The sequence below is a fragment of the Hakea prostrata genome, chromosome 5, assembly GCF_041222555.1.
Source record: "Hakea prostrata isolate BN-2017 chromosome 5, UWA_Hpros_2, whole genome shotgun sequence".
Taxonomy (NCBI): domain Eukaryota; kingdom Viridiplantae; phylum Streptophyta; class Magnoliopsida; order Proteales; family Proteaceae; genus Hakea; species Hakea prostrata.
The window spans coordinates 6,653,758-6,674,257 of NC_142604.1; the positions used below are offsets into that span (position 1 = coordinate 6,653,758).

General features: G+C 38.0%; 3 protein-coding genes across 4 annotated transcripts; all 3 read left to right on the forward strand.

Annotated features, from left to right (window-relative positions):
* Nucleotides 1-948: 948 nt before the first annotated feature.
* On the forward strand, nucleotides 949-8,003 carry CAP1 (cyclase associated protein 1). The gene is given in 11 exon segments (XM_089155829.1): nucleotides 949-1,398; nucleotides 2,812-2,847; nucleotides 2,849-2,981; nucleotides 3,066-3,130; nucleotides 3,506-3,818; nucleotides 3,904-4,051; nucleotides 4,192-4,301; nucleotides 4,385-4,440; nucleotides 4,559-4,615; nucleotides 4,837-4,980; nucleotides 6,578-8,003. Coding segments are annotated over 11 exon segments (1,422 nt in total). The 5' UTR covers nucleotides 949-1,125; the 3' UTR covers nucleotides 6,665-8,003.
* A 1,627-nt stretch (nucleotides 8,004-9,630) lies between these two features.
* LOC149014717 (O-Glycosyl hydrolases family 17 protein) lies at nucleotides 9,631-14,340 on the forward strand. Of its 2 annotated transcripts, none has more exons than XM_089155886.1 (5): nucleotides 9,631-9,875; nucleotides 10,204-10,868; nucleotides 10,947-11,270; nucleotides 12,694-13,009; nucleotides 13,783-14,340. In XM_089155886.1, the coding sequence occupies exons 1-5, from the start codon at nucleotides 9,806-9,808 to the stop codon at nucleotides 13,818-13,820; spliced, it is 1,413 nt and encodes a 470-aa protein (XP_089012012.1). In that variant the 5' UTR covers nucleotides 9,631-9,805; the 3' UTR covers nucleotides 13,821-14,340. The 2 variants fall into 2 exon arrangements, with proteins under 2 accessions (XP_089012012.1, XP_089012011.1); XM_089155885.1 differs by having other exon boundaries at nucleotides 9,633-9,875; nucleotides 12,691-13,009; nucleotides 13,783-14,338.
* A 924-nt stretch (nucleotides 14,341-15,264) lies between these two features.
* On the forward strand, nucleotides 15,265-20,245 carry LOC149014718 (protein LIKE COV 1-like). Its single transcript, XM_089155887.1, has 6 exons — nucleotides 15,265-15,434; nucleotides 15,698-15,750; nucleotides 18,476-18,585; nucleotides 19,462-19,629; nucleotides 19,705-19,929; nucleotides 20,037-20,245. The coding sequence occupies exons 1-6, from the start codon at nucleotides 15,294-15,296 to the stop codon at nucleotides 20,159-20,161; spliced, it is 822 nt and encodes a 273-aa protein (XP_089012013.1). The 5' UTR covers nucleotides 15,265-15,293; the 3' UTR covers nucleotides 20,162-20,245.
* Nucleotides 20,246-20,500: the final 255 nt, after the last annotated feature.

Sequence of the window (20,500 nt, forward strand, 5' to 3'; positions counted from 1 at the left end):
TACATATACATGGCTCGGGATACTTATATATGTGTGTGTGCTTTGAGTGTATGTCCTTTGCAATGGAAGTTATATTCCTATTTCTGCATTTTAACTATATTTGTGTCGACGATCTATCGCCAAGTTTCGAGTACATGGGGCTATATTACCCCCTACCTATACATTGTTAGTGTCGAACAAATAAGTTTGATACAAATATCGCCGATATGTTGCAATGTTACTTCTCTTTCCTATTTCTTGCATTTAGGGCATTTTTGTCAAATTAATAGCATTAGTTTAGATACATGTTTTAGGTTATCACTAACCTTATTACATGTGTTTGTGTAGCCTCAAGATATGCTATACATACAAAATTCAGACTAAGGGTCGATTTTTCTATTGACACTTCCCTCCAAAATTTTCTGTAGTGGAGGGCATGTGTCAATTAATAGCATTAGTTTAAATAATGTTTTAGGTTAAAATGTTACTATTATCTAATGTGTTTATTAGCCTCAAGTTATACTATACAACAAAATTCAGACTAAGGGTCGATTTTCATTGACACTCCCTCCAAATGTCGCCGTGTTGATGGTGTTGCCGACTAAACGACACATAGCAATTTTTTGAACCTTGGCTACAAGCCTACAACCACCCCCTCCCAAAAAAAAAAAAAGAAAAAAAAAGAAAAGAAAAGTAACGAGATTTTCAGCGTGCAGCGGCTGGAAGAAGAAATTTTCTGTAGTGGAGGGACTGATCAGAAAATTTTCCAAAGTTAAAGGGAGTTTTCGTAAATTTATTTTTCTAAGGTTTAAAAAAAGCCTATGATTGTTGAAGACAGAATGTACCTCATAGACACACACGTGTCATTTCGGATAGCCAGACTGTCATCCTCCACCGTCGAAAAAGAAAAAAATAAAAATAAAACAAAATATCGTGCTTTAGAAAATAGATAGATTTTCACAGCGACCCTTTCGCCTTTCGGCGTGCCAACCACAAAGAATTTTTTTTTTCCTTCCTTGAAAGGGAAGAAGTGAAGAACATATGTCAGGAGATTCTAGACTGAGCGTATAATAGAAGAAGCAAAAAAAATATCATCTCTGTATCTTCTGATCGTAAAGGATTGAATTATTGGATCCGTCATTGTAGATGGAGGAGAAGCTAATTCAGAGACTGGAATCGGCGGTTGCTCGCCTGGAATCGCTTTCTACTGGATTTCGTCAAGCGAGTTCGTCTGATGTTGCCGCTGATGCTCCAGTCGACCCGGCAATTATCGCTTACGACGATATGACGGCTCAGTACCTCTCTAAGGTTTCTGCTGCTGCGGAGAAGATTGGCGGAGAAGTTCTTGATGTGACCAAGGTTCTTGAAGAGGCATTTTCTGTTCAGAAGGAGCTTCTCATCAATGTCAAGCAAACTCAGGTTAGTTTGCTTTTGATTTCGTCTCTCAATTAGAATTAGGCTTGTTCCGGTGGTGACTTACAGATCTAATTACCCTCTTTAATTTTGTTTGGAAAGTAGCGACATTTTTTATATTTAGTTGCTCTTTGTTTTTACTACTGTTCAGACCATTGGAATAAGATGTTTTGGTCTAACGAATTGCAAGAGCTTAATCTGTACAAATCGATTTCGGTTTTGAACTTCATTTTGCCTGAAAATGGATTAGTTGGTTCTGGCATTGGGCCTTCATTTTCTTTGTGAGCAGCTGAACTCCGTTCGGTTGATTTTTGGTGTTGTATCTTCAGTTTCGCTATCATATATGCTGCCTTGTGACCCCGAATTTATTGGGGGCAATGACCTCATTGCAAATTTCAAGCGAATAAAGCTAATGTAATCTGTTGGTTGAAGATTCTAAATTTCCATTTTTTTTTTTCGTTTGATCTTGTCATGGTTCAGTGTTCTTTCTAAAAAAAAAAGAGGAAGATTTTGGATTTCTGGTTTTCTTATTTTGTGGATAATAGGGTAACCCATTGCCCTAGGCATACGAGAGACAAAATTAGCATGGATTTCAAAAATTGCAGTTACTTCACCACTTGTTCTGGGAAATCATCTGTCAGTGCTCGATTTATGTATCTTTGCTGCATTTCAAATTTTACATATTAATGATCGTGTCTTCTCTACTCTTCTCTGCTGATGATTGCAACCTATTGTTGATCGAATGAGGTCTCTGCATTTCAAATTTCCTACATGAAGAGGCTATGTAAACATTTCAGTGAAAAGGTGCAGCTATGAGAGAGTCCAAGAGCCTGCCGTTTAAGATATAATGGCTTAGGTTATAACCTTCTCCAACCCACCCCTTTCCGGGATGCTGTCACCCTAGTACTAGCACTATGTTATTATGTTCTTTTTCTTTCTTTTTTTGTGTTTTTTTTTGGCGGGGATCGTGCAGAGGAGACATCTACCCTATGATTTTTGGATAAAGAATAAAAAACATGGTTATCAAATTTTTACATGGTTGTTTAACAGGTAAGCAGCTTCACGTAGTCTGGTTCAACCAACTGAATGATACTTAACAGAGCTTTGACCCAGTAATATGGAGTTGACTAATTGATGCACTATACTTTGGTCAGTTTACAGAAAGCTGCTAGTCACTGTGTATGTATATGACGTATGGCTGATAATTGTGATGGAAAACCCTAGCTAAAAGGAACCTTTTACAATAGCTCACAGTAAATAGTACCAGAAATTTCACAAACAAAGAAAAAGTTCCGTGCATGGTTTTCACATGACTTGCATATTATAGAAAATAATAAATGTTACAGTGTGTTTTTTTCTTTGGGTTATTGTTATTGTTATTTCTCTAGGTTCTAATTTGATTCCATTTTACATTTCCAGAAGCCCGACATTGCAGGTCTTGCAGAATTTCTCAAGCCCGTTGAATGAAGTAATAACTAAAGCAAGTACAATGACTGAGGGGAGGCGATCTGATTTTTTCAATCACTTAAAGACTGTTGCGGACAGCCTGACAGCTTTAGCTTGGATTGCCTACACAGGCAAAGATTGTGGTGAGAAAGTGTTAGATTATTTTTCCGCTATGAAATTATAGAATTTCAGTTCACAATTGGTTTTTTTAATCGTTTGGTTTGAAGGTATGAGCCTTCCTATTGCACATGTGGAGGAAAGCTGGCAAATGGCTGAATTCTATAACAACAAGGTATGATAAGCATTTCAACTATTGATAACAGAATGATTACCCCCATATAAAATGAAATTTTCCACCTGCAAGGAAAAATGAGTGGAAAATAACAATTGCTGTGTGGTTTGAATAATGAGATTAAGAACCAAATGCACTTATCATGCTATGGTTTCTCCTGTTTAATTTATGCTTATGCTTATCCTTTTAGTTTGTTTCGCTGACTTCCTAACTTTTGCAATTTGTACTTGATAATCCTTAATATAGATTTTCAAGTACTTGATCATTAGATCTTATCATTCCATCTTAATTTCCACCTACATTCAGCATCAATGAACAGAAGTATATTTATACTTTTTAATTTGGTATCTACTTACCATTAACATTCTACGTCAGGTTCTTGTTGGATACAAAACAAAAGACCCTACTCACGTAGAGTGGGCGAAGGCTCTGAAGGAGGTATATCTACCTGGTTTGAGGGATTATGTGAAGAGTTTCTACCCTTTGGGTCCAGTATGGAGTTCTACTGGGAACAAGTCCCCTTCTGCTCCTGTTTTAGCAAAAGCTTCACCAAATGCCCCTGCCCCTCCACCTCCTCCACCAGGTTCTCTTTTTAGTTCTGAATCTTCTAATGCATCATCATCACGTCCAAAGGAAGGGATGTCTGCTGTATTTCAAGAAATCAGCTCAGGGAAATCTGTGACATCAGGTAGGCCATTAAAAGAATTAAAGAAAATTCATTATCTTTTATATATATATATGGTCAGCAGACTGATTTTATCCTTGCTTCGTAGGTTTGAGAAAGGTAACAGATGATATGAAGACAAAGAACCGTGCAGATAGAACTGGTATTATTAGTGGCGGTGATAAAGGAGCTCGCACTGCGTCCCCTTCCTTCTCTAAAACAGGACCCCCAAAATTGGAGCTACAAATGGGTCGCAAGTATGTTTTTGTTGTTTCATGTAATTTAATACTTTGCACCATTTTTGGCAGGATTCCTGTGTACAACATTTCAACCTTAAATGAGATCTTGATATTTGTCTACCACAAGTATTTTTATCCATGGCTGTATCATTTGGCAGATGGGTGGTTGAAAATCAAATTGGAAGGAAGAACCTGATAATTGATGATTGTGATGCAAAACAGTCTGTGTATGTTTTTGGATGCAAAGATTCTGTTTTGCAGATCCAAGGTAATTTTTTATTTGGCATACAAGTAAGGAATATTATTTGCAGCTCTTGACACAAAACTTATTGCCATTTGTATAACATGCAGGAAAAGTGAACAATATAACTGTTGACAAATGCACCAAGACAGGAATTGTGTTCAAGGTCAGTCTGTAAGCGTGTAACAGATACAGCTACTGTCTTATTTGTGTTGCATTTTTTTCATAGTAGTTATTGCAGGGGAGATATACTTATTCTCATAGAATTAATCATTTATAAACAGGATGTCGTAGCTGCTTTTGAGGTTGTAAATTGCAATGGCGTTGAGGTCCAATGTCAGGTAGTCTTTCCTTTTATTACTTTTTGTCCTCAGTCCTATGTGACATATGGAATGGATATATTCTTGATAGCAAATTATTTCAAGTGGCTTGACTGCCCTGCATCCAATAAGAAAATATATAAATCAGACATCTAGAGTTTGCTTGATATGCTCGGAAATGTTTAGTAGGTTCTGAAGTTCTTTCTTGTTATTGTCTGCTTCCTCCCTCTTTTCCTCTCCAGGGCTCAGCGCCATCAATTTCTGTGGATAACACAACAGGCTGTCAATTATATCTTAGCAAAGATTCTTTGAAGGCCTCTATAACAACAGCCAAGTCGAGTGAAATCAATGTATTAGTGCCTGGTGCAGGTTCTAATGATGATTGGGTATGCACGATATTTTCTTTCAGACTTAATGCTGTTCTGTTGGTTATTAGTTGGTCTTTGTGTACGTTCATACATGATACATGAGAGCATTCTTCTTAAAAGTAACGATGGGAGGAAAAGTGTGAGAACAAGGTTTTAACACTTGAACAGAGTGCCCCTAGAACCAAAAGAAGCTTTCTACATGTAAATGCAGGCCAAATCATGCTTTGTTTCAGAGTCCTTATATTCCTATCTTTCATTTTGCATTATATGATTACATGAGGATCATAAACAGCAAAATGTGATGTTATGAACATATTGCAATTGTCTGTCAAGGTTATCCAGTCCTTCTTTGGCCAACTCTCCATACAAGACCATCTGCTGCAAATCTCATTAATTTGCTAACGCCCAATGCCACAACCCTCACAGTGATCAACTTCCCCTCTGAGCTGAAATTTTCATAGAAAGCTCTCTCTCTGAAGTCTGAACACCCTCCAGCCATAAACTTGGCCCTATTGTGGTGAGTCATACCAACTACCATCAGCCATTCTTTTCTATTGATTAGTACATTCGCTTCCAAAGTACCATTTTGTGTCAGGAAGTTGGGGAATCAAACCTCACTTCTCATTCAATGAAAGCATCAAGTGCTTCTTATGGCATGCACTTCGCTTTTTCAAGAAATGATTCGTAAATAATTTTCCTTCCTGGTCCTTGTTAGACAGTGCTTGACAAAGGAGATTCAAATTTCTGAAGCTCTCATTTTTCACCTCAAAAATTTGGAAAAAAAAAGAAAAAAAAAGAGAAAGAAAGAAAGAAAGAAAGAAAGAAAGAAAGAAAGAAAGAAGAAGAAGAACATGCTTTGTTTCTACTTGCTTTATGTCTTCTATTTTATTTACGCACTCTTCATGAAGACATATTCAAGCTTTTCTGACTCTTCTTTTAATTGAGGGTGGGATAGGTGTATTTGCATTACTTCCATTTAGGATTGGAGTGTCTTTCTCCTGATTCAACATACCATCAACTTCGCATGTTTAGCTAAGTGCCTGGTCCATCATCTGATTGGACTGTCCTTTTTCTGTCTTTTAGGTTTTATTTTTCCTTCATAGGATATTTTGGCATCATTTATCCTTTTGTCTGGTTTGCGGTCTCTAACTAATGCCACCTCCACCTCCAATTTATTGTTCTCCTGCTTATGACATTGTTTAAGATCAACAAAAGTGTATGGTTTTCACCCATCAACCAGGCAAGCTTCTTTCTTTTTCATGGGCTGTGAATCTTAGGCTAGAGCTTGGTGTTTGCCCATGCCCATGATGTGTTTGTTGCTGAACTAATGCTCAACTTGCCAAAGGTTTCCTTTAATTAGCTCTAGTTGGGACATGGCTGCTGGGATTCATCAGCTTATGCTTTGTGAACGTGGCCCTCAAACTCAGCATATCATCTGGTACTGATGATACCTGAGTCCCAACACATTTTTCATATGATTGAGTGAGCCCAATTTAGCTTAGCTTTGGCATAGGTACATTTGTCATACTATTGTGTTTCTGCTGAAAGTAATAACCCTAAAACAGTCAACAGGGACTCAGCTTTGTTATCTATGTGACTGTGCAATTTGTTGCAGGTTGAGCATGCATTGCCGCAGCAGTATTCTCATGAGTTTAATGACGGTCAGTTTATTACCACTCCAGTTTCTCACTCTGGTGGGTAATTTACGAGCATTACTCGTTTCCTGCCTTTGCTTTCAGTATTTTGTTTGCGTGAAAGATAGTAAGTGGCTTTCAGGGCTTTCAAGGCTTTCTGGTCAAGTTCTGTTATTCATTTGAGTTCGGTAATTGTGTGTGTTTTGTATCTGTAATCTGTTGGTTAACGATAATTCTTTTGACGTACTGTTGTAACAATTATTATTTGTATCCCTAATGTCCTAGCAGTGTTTTCAGTTTTGTTCGTGTTTTATTATCTAATGGATTTCTTCCTTTTCAGTTTTGTGAGTCTTGGTGCAAATCTAAGTGTTTCAGTTTTGTGTGTCTTGGTGCCACAGTAAGGTTGTTCCTTTGTGACAAGTAGTCACAAAATTCAAGTGTGGAAAAAGTATTCAATTTCTCTTTATTTTTGTATTGTTATTATTTTCTTTTGTATGAGTATGTGGGAAAGAAAAATGGAGGAATCTGACGGGATTCAGCACCAACCAGGGCAAGGAAATTTGGCAGGGCGATTGACCGTATGGGCCATTGCTAAAGAAGCTTTAGTCGATGCCTGTCTTCTCTTTTTACAGAACTCAAGAAACACAGCCGAAAGCAACCTTTCCAGAGACTCCATGCCAGCTTAACCTGATGCTCTTGGGCCCTTCGGAAAAAGGTCCGTTTGGGTAGGGCATGGTAGGGTATCTTGAATCATTATAGATCTTGTTTTAAATTCAAAAGAGTTAGAAAAAGAAACTGTTGACTCAGAAACCCGTTGACATCTAAATACTTGTGAACTAGCCGTTTGGATCTAAGAACTCTTCTTAGAGAGGTTCTTTCAATGAGTGTTCATTATTTCTGCAAGGCAAGGATAATCTTGTTTACAGAGAAATAGTAGTAACCCATTATTCCTGAACGAACATTTTCTGGTCTGAAAGGAGAGATCCCAATCTGTCTTCCATCGTTTATTTTGATGAATGAAGATAACCCACACCCTTACTATGCCCAGTGATGATGGAAGGCTAGAGAGGCTTCACACTGCTGTAATTTTTAGTTACAGTGAGTTAGGTGATTTCGATTTCAGAAGACATTAGTTTGTAATTTGTATCAGCTTCTATTCAATTGGTATCTTGATGATTTTACTAAAATTTTGAATCAGAATATGAGTCACTTTCGTGAATACTTTGAAATAAATTTTGGATATTGAAACAAGTGGGAATTGGGATCATTTATCATATAGAATAACCTATATATCCACTAACTGGCAAACGATGATGATTAGAAACATGAAAAATCTAACATAGTTAGTGGCTTAAAAATCTAACATAGTGGCAAATGATGATGATTAGAAAATTGAAAAATCTAACATAGTGTGTATGACAGAGAAAGATAAGTGATTTACTCAAGCTTAGAAAAATCGCTTTGTGTCGCCAACGATATGTCGAGTGACATTTTAGAGGGGTGTCGATAAAAAATCAACCCCTAGTTTTGAGGGGTATTTGGGGTTATTTTAGCCTATTAGTTTGCCTAACCAAGGTGTGAGGTCATTTTCGAAGGCAAAGAACTACAAGTATGTGACAAATCTGTCATTCCATATATGAGGTTTTGTGTAATCTAACTTGAGGCCAATAAACACACTGGGAGCGTTATTTTGAAATAAAACATCACATAAACTAATGTTTTTAATAGACACATGCCCGGATGTATGAGAGTGAAACTAGAAGTCTGGAAAATCCACAAATTTGTATGAAATTTCGATCGATTGACATAAAAATGTAATAGTCAGCGATAACAAAGCAAAATGTACTCGTAAACATAAAAAATCAGAGCAAAATAAGATTAAAATGCAAGAAACAAGAGAGATAAGCAACATTGGCAACATATCGGCAACTTCTTGTTGACCTCTTGTAGGAGGGGAGTGTCATGTCGTCCTACTCCAACATGGCGATATATGACCGACCCTTCGAACCATGGATTTACTCTTCTAATTGGATGATAAATATAAAGTAATGCACATGTAATTTATGGAAGATTGACATATTGCACAATGTCTCAAAGTGGGATGAACATTAATTAACATCAACATTATAAAACTTGGGAAAAGAATAAAATATAAAAATTATTTAATCATGACAATGTCTCAATAAAAATGAATAGTCTCACAACAACAAAAAAGAGGAAAAGAAAAAGAAAAACACTCTTTCATTTTACAGTGAAAAATGCTGGTTCAAATATAATATAAAACTTAAACCCAGCTTTAGGATAAGAATCCATTCTTGGAAAGGCTGGCTCAAGAGTTGTGAATACAATCTTTCCTGAAAGTGTTTTCTTGCACACGAAGTATACCCACCTTGCTTAAAGTTCTCTCTCCAAGCATATATAGTCGCTGCATGGAGAAGCCAACACCTGCACTATGATCTTTCTTTTCCTTTTCCTGAACTTTTTGGTTCAAGGAACAAGAGTGGAAAAGAGTATTCTTTCTTAGCATAGAAGAAAAATAAGTACAAAAGACATTAAGTAAGATCAAAAGTGTTCTGCTAATGGATGGACTTGGGTTTGGATTTTTCAGGGCGGAAAGCACCCACTGTAGTTCCGGTTCAGGTTTGGTTTGGTTTGGCTTGGGTAAAGACTTAGCTCAACAAAACTAACTTTTTTTAGATCAAATTATAACAGGTTGGGTTTTTTTATGGTTCACTTCATTTGGTTCTTGCCGAAAAGTTACTAACAGGTTGGATCGGACTAGCTCGAAACCGATAGGTTTTCTAATCCCCAACCACACACGGTCTAATTAGCATTGTACTGGTCCGGTTCGAGTTTTAATGGCCCAATTCGGTTCGGTTCGTATTTAGCGATGGGCTCGTAAGTACCACGTGACTGCTAGCGTTTTCTTTCAGAAATTTCTATAAATGCAATGGCGTCACGTTGTATCCAAAAACACGACCGTTAGCTTTTTAAAAGTCGAATGCTTCGCGGAAATTTTAAAAACAGTAACGAACAAGTGTAGACTGTACAAGACCGTATCTCTCCGACAAGATATTCTTCACTCTCATTTTACAATGATACCCTTGCTCTTCATTTCCTAAACGTCTTTATCTTCTTCGCTCTCTCGGCTGTCTTTGCAACTTCTTCGAATTCTGAAACCGAGCTGCAACAGAGCAAGCTTTTCACCCATGGCGATGCTTCGTTTGATCTCAACCCTCTTCTCCTTCGCCACCCTTTTGCAGCTTCTTCACTTCGCAAGTAAGTTCGTAGTCTAGTTGTATATACTGTACAGGTCACTACAAGTTCGGAGCTTACCTTCTTGTTTCACTCTTCCTGTTCACTCCTTTCTGAACTAATTTCTGAGACAAACTGAACCTGAGTTTAGATAGGTCGATGATTTCTCTTCCAAATTCGGAGTTTTCTGTTAGGATCGTCTTTGCTTTGCTCAGTTATGGGATTTTGCTTTGTTTGCGAACTCACTTCTGTGGAGTTCTTAGTTTATAAGAGAACCCTAGAGAGTAGTTTAAGAATACCGAACTCGAGAAGTTATTTGACTCCTGTTTGTACTGACTTGCAATTTTTGCAGACTCGGAATCATTTATTGGAGTAAACTATGGCCAAGTCGCTGACAACCTGCCACCGCCGTCGGAGACGGCGAAGCTGCTCCAGTCCACCTCGATTGGGAAGGTCAGAATGTATGGTGCTGATCCGGCGATCATAAAAGCCTTAGCAAACACCGGCATCGGCATCATGATCGGAACCTCGAACGGCGACATCTCATCCTTAGCCTCTGATCCTAACGCGGCGCAGCAGTGGATTAGCTCCAATGTCCTGCCTTTCTATCCTGCTAGCAACATCATCACGATCACCGTCGGTAACGAGGTAATCACTTCCAACGACGGAAACCTCATGTCGCAGCTTCTACCGGCGACGCAGAATCTCCAAAATGCTCTCAACTCTGCATCTCTGGGCGGGAAGATCAAAGTCTCCACTGTACATTCGATGGCCGTTCTCAGGCAATCTGAACCACCTTCTAGTGGAATATTCCATCCTCAATATATCCCCACCATGAAAGGTCTACTGGGATTTCTCAATTCCACAGGCTCTCCTTTCGCCATTAATCCCTACCCTTTCTTTGCGTATCAGAGCGACCCCAGACCTGAAACTCTGGCCTTTTGTCTGTTCCAGCCCAACTCAGGACGATTCGACTCACATACCAACATTAATTATATGAACATGTTTGATGCCCAGGTAAGAAGGTTACCATCGTTATCATACTTGTTCCATACATGTCACTTATTCAGTATTAACAATCTAAATGCTTTGTAGCTTGATGCTGTTCGATCTGCTTTGGACAACCTTGGCTTCAAGGGGGTAGAGATTGTGGTGGCTGAGACAGGGTGGCCATACAAAGGGGGCAGCGATGAAGTAGGTCCAAGCGTGGAGAACGCCAAGGCTTATAATGGAAATCTGATTGCTCACCTTCGATCAATGGTTGGGACTCCGTTGATGCCAAAGAAGTCAGTTGATACCTATATTTTTGCTCTGTATGACGAGGACTTGAAGCCTGGAGCAGGTTCAGAGCGGTATTTCGGGCTTTTCAAGCCTGATATGACCATGAGTTATGATATCGGTCTCTCCAAGAGTAGTCAGGTGAGAATCTTCCCATGAAACCCTCAATCAAACAAAGAGATTAACTATGTTATCTTCTGTCATTTATTCTTGATTCTCATGGAGTCATGGGGTTGGGGAATTACTAAACAGTTGACAGGATGGTGTTAGACATTAAGTTTTCTGGCTCGCATGTAAACGGAAGTTTCCATATAGTAGATATATTTCAATATCCCCTCTTCATATTAAGCTGAAACTCTAGCTGAGTTTGCTACCAATCGACTTTGAAAACCCAATGGAAAAACTGATAAGAATGTCCAGCCAAATCAAAAGAGGAATATGTAAATGCTTGGGAGAGTTATGATTGAAATTGATTCTGAAATTCTGCACATGATATGAACCATACATTTCCGATGTACCCAGTGATTGGATTTGGTGGGTAATGGAGAGCTAGGTTTGCACAGTCAGAAGTTTCTTCACTATGCTGTGTAGCTCAGAAACTTTTTGACAGTGAGAACCCAACCTATTAGTTTTTTGGCCAAGTGATTCAGATTAACCATAGAAGTTTACTTATATGATGGTCATAAAAGTTTTATTCCACTTTCATTCGATGTTTGAGAATGTCTCATGACGATCTATTGTTAATACTCAGTTTTTATGTAGAGTAGACGTTTTAGTTTCTGGGATATAACAGAGTACTTGTGCAGTAATTAGGTATTAGTCATAAGTGATTGGTCATACACCAGCAAAACCAAGTTAGTTCTACGAGGGCTTATTGGACTTCAGGCAAATATATTATTCTTATACTTGTCAAATGTTGTCTATCATCTCTTCCTGTTATTTGTGGTAGCAGAGTTATTCAAACACACAGTATATAATTTGTGGACCATCTTTGCCATCTTCCTATCTAGTCTATATATGTTTCAGTAGACTAATAATCACTTGTGTTGCCCAAAGCTAAAGTTTTCACGTCTTGCAACCAATTGATACTCAAAGTATAGGAATCTTTAGAAAAGGATCTGCTTGTAATTTGACCACAGTGATCTGACTCTCAACTGATCTGAATAAGTGAGCTAGAGGACTTAACGAATATGACATATATCCTAGAGGGAGAATCCCATCTCCCTGCACAATTTTTTTATGATGCCTTTAATAGCCTAAGATGATTCATTTGGTTACTCAATTCTTCTGGACAGCGTAACTAAAACTATCCCATCTAGAGTGCTACTTATTTGATCACATCAGAAAATAACAAGACTCAGATGGTTCAAAGAATGTGACAGATTCAGGAGGAGCAGAAATCAAAATCTTTTTGCTTCTTTACCTCTGTTATTATGGGTTGGATTACTATAATTTATTTGCATTTCCAATGGTTTCTTCATAGTTTCTTGGATGATGTAGATTTTTATCATATATCCCTTCTTGGATGGGTAGTAATTTTTCTTTGTTTTATGGTTTGTAGAAGACTCCAGCAACACCCACAACTCCTGCTACTCCAGTAACTCCAACAACCCCAGCAACTCCAGCACCCAAATCAAAGTCAACAGGGTGGTGCATGCCCAAGCCTGGTGTTTCTGATGCTCAGTTGCAGGCTGATCTTGATTATGCTTGCAGTCAGGGAATTGATTGTAGTCAAATCCAACCAGGTGGTACCTGTTATGAACCAAACACTGTGGCCTCACATGCAGCTTATGCCATGAATCTCCTTTACCAAAAATCCGGCCGGAATACCTGGGACTGTGATTTTTCACATACTGCAACACTTACGTCTAACAATCCTAGTAAGTAAATTCAAGTACTTATTGAGATCAAGCAATTGGTATTTGTTTGAATGGATCTTGATATTGATTCTAATTGCACATTAGAAATCCATAACTTGTCAGCTGGATGGCAACATGTTAGATACCCAAATCTATAATCTTCCTAATGCTCATTTCTGTTCCCTGGAGCATTGAAAAAAGGAGTTCTTTTGAAGTTGGTTGAATCATCGGTTCCTCTTGTTCTACTTTGCAGTGGCTGTTTGGAACTAACAGTCTATGCAATTCCAGTGCCAATATAGACTATTGGAACTAGCCAGCCTATTCAATGCTGTTGCCCATCTCCTGGATGGGAGTGTTGACACACAGTTAACCCTTCCACCTAAGCAGTCTGTTATTCCCTCTCCTCAGAACTTTTCCAACCTATAGTTAAACCATGACGATTTTAAATATTTTGATATTCAATTTAAACATTACCAAAAAGGAGAGAAGGCCTTTGTTTTTCACCGTATCTTGCTGAGCTTTTAAGCCTAATATTCAAGGAGCCGAGGGCTAGAATGTAGCATATATTGCTGAAGTGTGAAACTTCCACCTGGGCTTAAGTAACTTCTGAGAGTGAAACCTGAGGCAATCAAAAGGTGTCAATTACCAATACGGATGTCACTAGACAGTCCTTGTATTTATTTTGAAGATTTTTTCCCTTGTTCTTCTGCTGTGATGATTGCATCTAAGGACTATCATGTCAAAATGACAGTCCTTATATTTATTAATCTATATATTTATTCCCTTGTTCTCAGGTTATAACAGTTGCATCTACCCTGGTGGAAGTCCTTGAAAAGCAGAGGTGATTTCATCTGTTCTTAAGAGGACAAAGATTAGTAGGTGTTTGAAGTATTTTTAGTGGTTTAAGTATCCTCTTTTGTGCCCCTCAAAAAGATAAATCAATCCTCTCTCTCTCTCTCTCTCTCTCTCTCTCTCCCCCCCCCCCTTCTGTGAGAATGGCTAGCTCGAAAATTGGGCTGGTGTGTTTGGTGCTAGTGAGGGTTTCTTGTTGTAAATGCACTGTGTGACTTATAGTTATATATCTATGTGTAAGTAAAGAGAGTTCAGTTGTCTTGTTGTTCTCATTTTTAAGAAGAGCGTTTCTCTGTGGAATTTGATGACATTATTCAAGAAATCAATCGTTACAAAGTGAAGAATTGAAAGCATTTTACATTTACTGTAACTTTAGGGGCAGGTCTTGGCTCGATGATTGGTGAATCACAATTGTAACCTAAAATCAAGGCATTGAAATAGTTTTTCAGCAAAAATTGTTAGAATAAATTACTTAACAAGATTATTTTCTTGGGTTTCTGCAGATTTTTGCTTCTGCAGAAACCTTCTGCGCTGAATTCATCCTTCTTTGTCATTTTACAAGCCTTAACAGTGGATGCGGTATACATGAGGCAGGAGGATTAGCTGTTTATTTGATTTAGAGAAAATAATGGTCCAAAATGATAGAAAGTTATCTATTTCCTCTGCATGATCTCGACCGTGCGCTGCACAATGCTGCACTGAAGCACGGCCCTAAATTTCCACCATTCCTTGTGTTTTTTTGGTTACAGGTAGGTATAGTTGAAAAAGTTATTAAAAACAAATTGAAAAAAAAACTTATCGGGTGGTCAAAATTTCACCATTGACCATTCATTCCATTTGGACCATACACAATTTAATGTTGCGCATTAATTGCATAACACTGAAGCTCCATCCCTATCTGTGACAATTTTGATCTCATCATAAGATGTGTGGGGCCCACATGAGACCCACTGGATCTTTTCTTTAGGTTATGTTTAGGTTATTTTTTTTTTTTTTTTTTTTTTTTGGTAAGAGTTTAGGTTATTCTTTTAAGGCATAAATATGGTTGAATGGCTGTGAAAATAAATCCTACCATTAAATGTATTTAGTTAAATCTGAACCCTTTATGATGGACAATTCAGATTTAATCCCACCAAATTTAATGGTAGAATTTCTAGAACCGTTCAGCCAAGCAATTTACACGCCACCCCTTCTCCTATTTTTAATTAACATTTGTTGGTGGATGTTACCACTATTATGTGATTAAAAACCGGAATACGGCGAGTCACTCACAATCCCGAGTCAACACGGCGATCCCGACGTGGGTTGATGGCGGCAAAAGGAACGATTGATTTTCAGTTACACGTCCGGGTGTACCTCGCAATTATACTATTAATCAGTAACAAGAGCACCAAGAGAGAGAGAGTGAAACGTTCACAATCCAAGCTGGAAACTCGAAACAGTGAAAGAAACAATGGCGACGAGAGAGAGGGAGAGAGATCGAGAGCATTTGCTTCCCGTAGTAGCAGTCATCTCAGGAAATGGTGGTGGCTCTGAACCTACGTCGGGCGAGACTTCTCCTTCCGTTCTTTTATCCAATCAAACCGGAAGAGAGGTCTGAAATCCTTGATTTCCTTCGCTCAATGTGATACATTTTCTAGGGATGTCTCGTTAGCTTTACTTTCTATTGATTGTTACAGCCATCGATCTTCTAAATTTGTTTGTTAATCCCCTGTTTCTTTCTCCTTCGTCCACAGTCTTTTTGATTCCTATGTTATTTAGCTGCAAAATTCTAGTGGAAACGATTCTTTGGAGATCTAAATGACTGGATTGAAGAGCTGTTAATTATTGATTTGGTATCTTTATTTGCTTGTTTAGGCATTTCACAAAATTATTCGTAGCTGGGCTTCAAAAAAGTTCATGACTGGATGGTAAGTTCTTGTTCTTTAACCCTTCTCTTTTATTTATTTATTTAATGGCTTGAAGGGGTTATCTTGAGAATCTTGAGAATATGGTGAGATCTTCCCTTATGAACCACGTCTTCAGGTTGAAAGCGTCTTGTGGAACTCCTCTTATGACCGAAGTATGAAATTTCGTCGTCCACCAAGACTTGGCGAAATTTGCCAAAATTTGGAATGTTTCAGTGGAATTTTGGCCCCCAGTTTTGGGTGTGGGGTCATTTTGGGCTGATTTTTGGTGTCTTGCCTAATTTGAGGCCAATAAACACATTGAGAGTGTTATTTTTTGTGTGTAAAACCTAGCATAAAGTGGTGTATGTCCGGGTGTATGCGGGCGAAACTAGAAGTCTGGAACATGAATTTTAACCAATGTAAATATAAAGATTATGCATGACAACACTAAGATTTTTCATTAAAACGCAACAGCACATGCAACAAGTAGAATTTAATATACAGGTATATAAGTTGGATCCATTCCCTAAGTCATGTAGGAGTACTCTAAATACTACACAAAATTTATCCATATAGTCCGTCATTGGCATAACTAGTTATGTTGGTCCTAATGGATATCCAAAGACAAAGTCACAAATGATGCACCTGATCTATCTCCATACTCATGCAGACATGCTACTACAATCAGTAAATGAACCACCATATCTATATTCATAGCCATAAGCCCTATATGATACAACCCCTTGGAATTATCAAAATTTCACTAGAATTTTTGAAAACACCAAAATTTCACCTAGTTTCAGCGATATTTCACCGATATTTCCTATCATGCTTACTTACCACTATACTATATTTGTGTGTAGATTACGCGTCTATAGATGAGTGGCTTTGGTTATAACATTCAGATTACAATTATGACAGCAAGCATGAAGCATCTGGTCTTTGCATATGGGTAATCAATTTATGAGAACTTTACCAAAGTCTTGCTGGTTAAAATTGATTTCGAAACCCCAATTCAGCCTTGTCTGACGTATGGTTTTTTGAGAGCAACTGGAAAGGAAAATCAGAAGGGTAGGGCTTTTGGATTAGGGATAAATGAGGCTTCTGTACCTAAACTTAACTATTCAGAATTCCTAACGTGACATGTTCATATAGACTCCTCTGCACCTTATATAGGCTTTCATGGTTTGAAGAAAGCTAAATTATTTTGAGAATTTACCAGAAGATATGAAAAAAGGTTCAGATCCCAAAGAAATAACTTTTGTTGCTTTGGAAACTGTAATTTGAATACCTGTAGACATTGTTGTGGTGTCAAACTACGAGATCTCTATCAGGTTGCAATTATGTAAAACCATTCACTGTGAATTCTTCTAGGATTTTTTTCATGATCTCCATGCCCACACCATTCATTGGTCTTTGTTAATGACAATGCTGTTCTTCTAGGCAGTATAGCCCTCGCATGAATGGAAGGGGGGGGGGATGTTATGTGGTGATAGGAGAAGAGAAGAATGCTATAAAAAGGCCAATCAACTCTCTTCTGGACTCCTGAGTTTTTGAAATGCTTACTTGGCCTAAATAACAATGTCAGTCCTGAAACACTGAAACATATACAGTCTGTTATACTATAACAATTTAAATAGAAGCAACTTAAATGGCTTAAGTTGCCAGCCCCAGCAGTTTCTCAATGATAAATAGTGGTCTACTTAAGTCTGATTTGATTTCTATTTGCTTAAGGTCATTTGCAGGAGCTCATAACTGTTTAACACCAACTCTGATCCAATTAAAAGAGAAACATTTAGATACTGAAAACCCATCTCTTAACCCGCCTCCCCATTTAAACTAGTGCCGGTTGCTCTGTAGTGAAGTACGCACCACATAGCATATTATGATGCTTCTGAATTGCAAATAACTGCTTCTACGTCATTGTTAGGTAATGATGCAGTACAACCAGAAGTTACTGTTCATGCTCCAGAAACATGAACAGTTATCTAGGAGAAAGATGATTCTTTATCTTTGCTGGGCCCCGACTCCAGCTTGCAAGGAGATAAGTTCAAACCCGAGTCTAGCTTGCAAGGAGATTGAATAGGAACTATTTTTGTGGGAGTTTTAAAGATATCTAAGGATTTTGTTATTTATTTATTGGGCTAATTTTGTAACCAGATTTTTAATTCAGTTAGGATATTTGGGATCAGTTTTCAATTCCGAAGAGTCCTCCTAGTTGGATTAGTTTCTTTTTTACTTTAGACTACCAAGAGTCCTACTATAGTTGTTTTCATATCGGAGTTTCTCTTTTATTATTGAAAGACTTGTAATCAGCTTATTGGGCATGGAATAAGAAAAAAAATTACTCGAAGCTTTAGCTCAGCACACCCCCCTCTCTCCCCCTCTCTCTCTCTCTCTCTCCTCTTCTTCTTTTTTGTTTTTTTCCCCTCTTCCCCTTCTTCAAGTCTGTTTCTTTTCAAGTTTTCCCTTCTTCCCCCCATATCTTCTTTACCTTCTTTCTTCTCTATTCTGTCCCCCATTAGGTAACCAACTAAAGTTTGAGTTGCATTCTCTCTTATAAGGATTTTTTGACCAGCAAAGTTTCTAGGTACTTTTTTATGAACGCCAAGTGCTTATGTAACTATCTAGTGATTTTTACCCCCCACACTACTTTTGACTCATGTATCAAACATAACCTGTTATGGCATATTTACTCAAATAAGAAATTTAAACATCTTTGTTGATAACTCACCATTGCTTGCAGTGTCATACTTCTTCCTTTAGCCATCACATTCTATGTCACTTGGTGGTTCATTCACTTTGTAGATGGATTCTTCTCCCCAATCTACCATCATCTGGGTATCAATACATTTGGTATGTGTATTCTATCTGCCTATCTATGTAAAATTTTCCAATACAAGGTTGTGACTTATGTTAATGATGCCTCAGCAACCCAGCATTATATAATTTGTTTTGCATTTTTCTTTTCAGTCATAATGGGAATTTGATTGGAATGGTTAAAAAAGGCCATACTCATTGCACAAGGGTTTCCACAGTTGATTGGAATGATTATAATTTACAGATATTTTCATTATTCATAAGGAACACGTAATCGGTCTCATTTTGGAGCTTCATCATGGTTTAGAAGAACCATTATGGCTCCAATAGCTTGCAAGGGAGGGAAGGGAATCAAACCATACCAAAGGGGTGGGTTGTGTAGTCATTACCTCAATGATGGTGTGACCCATAAATTGATCCCTTTTTTAATGCATTCACCAAGTTATGTTGTTAGTTTGCCCATCAAATTCCATTTGAAAAGTATAATAAAGTTTATATTTATGAAAAATATTAGCAAATATGCTGAGAGTTTTAGGCTGGTGATACAATAACCAATTACAAAACTTTATTTTCTTTAAAGAAAAGAAGGTTTCACTTCTTTTTTCCTGCAAGCTGCAGCAAAACGGAGATCCTAAATGATAAGAAGTGGGGTAGAGGAAAAACATATATGAATATAGCAAGTGGTTGGTTGGATTGACTATCAAACTGTTGACTTTTGGTCTGCATATAGGGCATAGATCATTCCAGCTTGATGTAGAGCAGCATAGGCATGGTCTTTACCATATGATATAATCATATTAACTCACTCTCCACAAGGTTGTTTCAGTTAACTAAAGAAGATTGTATTGGTATAATCTGCACACCCAGAAAGGTGGACCTTTTGGGTATGTATTTACATTGATCCATTTACAGGTCTTGGATTCATCACCTCGATCACTTTCATCTTCTTAGTTGGTGTGTTCATGTCTTCTTGGGTGGGAACTTCTGTTCTTGGTTTGGGTGAATGGTTCATTAAGAAAATGCCACTTGTAAGTTACATCTATGCTGCATCAAAGCAAATAAGTGCAGCAGTATCACCAGGTGAATACCTCCTACCGTCTCCATAATCTGATCTTGTAACTGTATAGACTGGAACATTATATAGCACTTCTGCAGATCAGAACTCTCATGCCTTCAAGGAAGTGGCTCTCATAAGACATCCACGTGTTGGGGAATATGCATTTGCCTTCACCACCTCAACAGTGATCCTCCAGACAATTGATGGTGAAGAGGAGCTCTGCTGTGTTTTTGTACCCTCAAACCACCTATATCTTGGAGATGTTTTTCTCATCAGCTCAAAGGATATTCTGAGGACAAATTTATCTGTACGAGAAGGGATTGGTGAGAATCTCATCCAGTCTATGACAATGGCTCTTATCAAACTTTTGGATCCTGGTATTAGTTTGTTTATTTGCTTTTCTTGTTCTTTTCTTTTTCATATGATGCAGAAATTGTAATTTCTGGTGGAGTATCAGTACCTCAAATAATAACTACAGTTGATGCAAAAGCCATCCGATCGGCAAGAGCTCTCAGGAGTCCTAGGAGTGCTGTATTCAAAGTTGCACCAGTCTAATGGGAATCTGCAAATAGTGAGCCTTCATTTGACTTCATCCTCTAGAAGAGACATGGTATGTTGGTCACTGGTGACATTTGATAAAGTCCTGGACCTATGAATCTGAATATTAACAGTTCTAGATGACCATACAGTTTTGAATGATTAACCTGCCAGAAGGAACTGGAACACAAGGCCATGGATACTTGGATCAGAATTCATTGGAGTATCTTGGCAGTTTGCATTGCCCAAAAGATTCAAATTCCCAGGATTATAATCTTTGCCCTCTCTCTCTCTCCAGGACAACCTAGGCATTATGTGACTGGAATATACATCCATTTAATTCTATCATCTTGTGCT

Excerpts from the sequence above, each read along its gene's own strand:
- LOC149014717 (XM_089155885.1), top strand. The coding sequence starts at position 9,806 with ATGGCGATGCTTCGTTTGATCTCAACCCTCTTCTCCTTCGCCACCCTT. Across the intron at positions 11,271-12,690 it reads GTCTCTCCAAGAGTAGTCAG|AAGACTCCAGCAACACCCAC; the intron begins GTGAGAATCTTC and ends TATGGTTTGTAG. Across the intron at positions 13,010-13,782 it reads ACTTACGTCTAACAATCCTA|GTTATAACAGTTGCATCTAC; the intron begins GTAAGTAAATTC and ends CCTTGTTCTCAG.
- LOC149014718 (XM_089155887.1), top strand. The coding sequence starts at position 15,294 with ATGGCGACGAGAGAGAGGGAGAGAGATCGAGAGCATTTGCTTCCCGTA. Across the intron at positions 15,435-15,697 it reads CCAATCAAACCGGAAGAGAG|GCATTTCACAAAATTATTCG; the intron begins GTCTGAAATCCT and ends TTGCTTGTTTAG. Across the intron at positions 19,630-19,704 it reads AAGTGCAGCAGTATCACCAG|ATCAGAACTCTCATGCCTTC; the intron begins GTGAATACCTCC and ends GCACTTCTGCAG.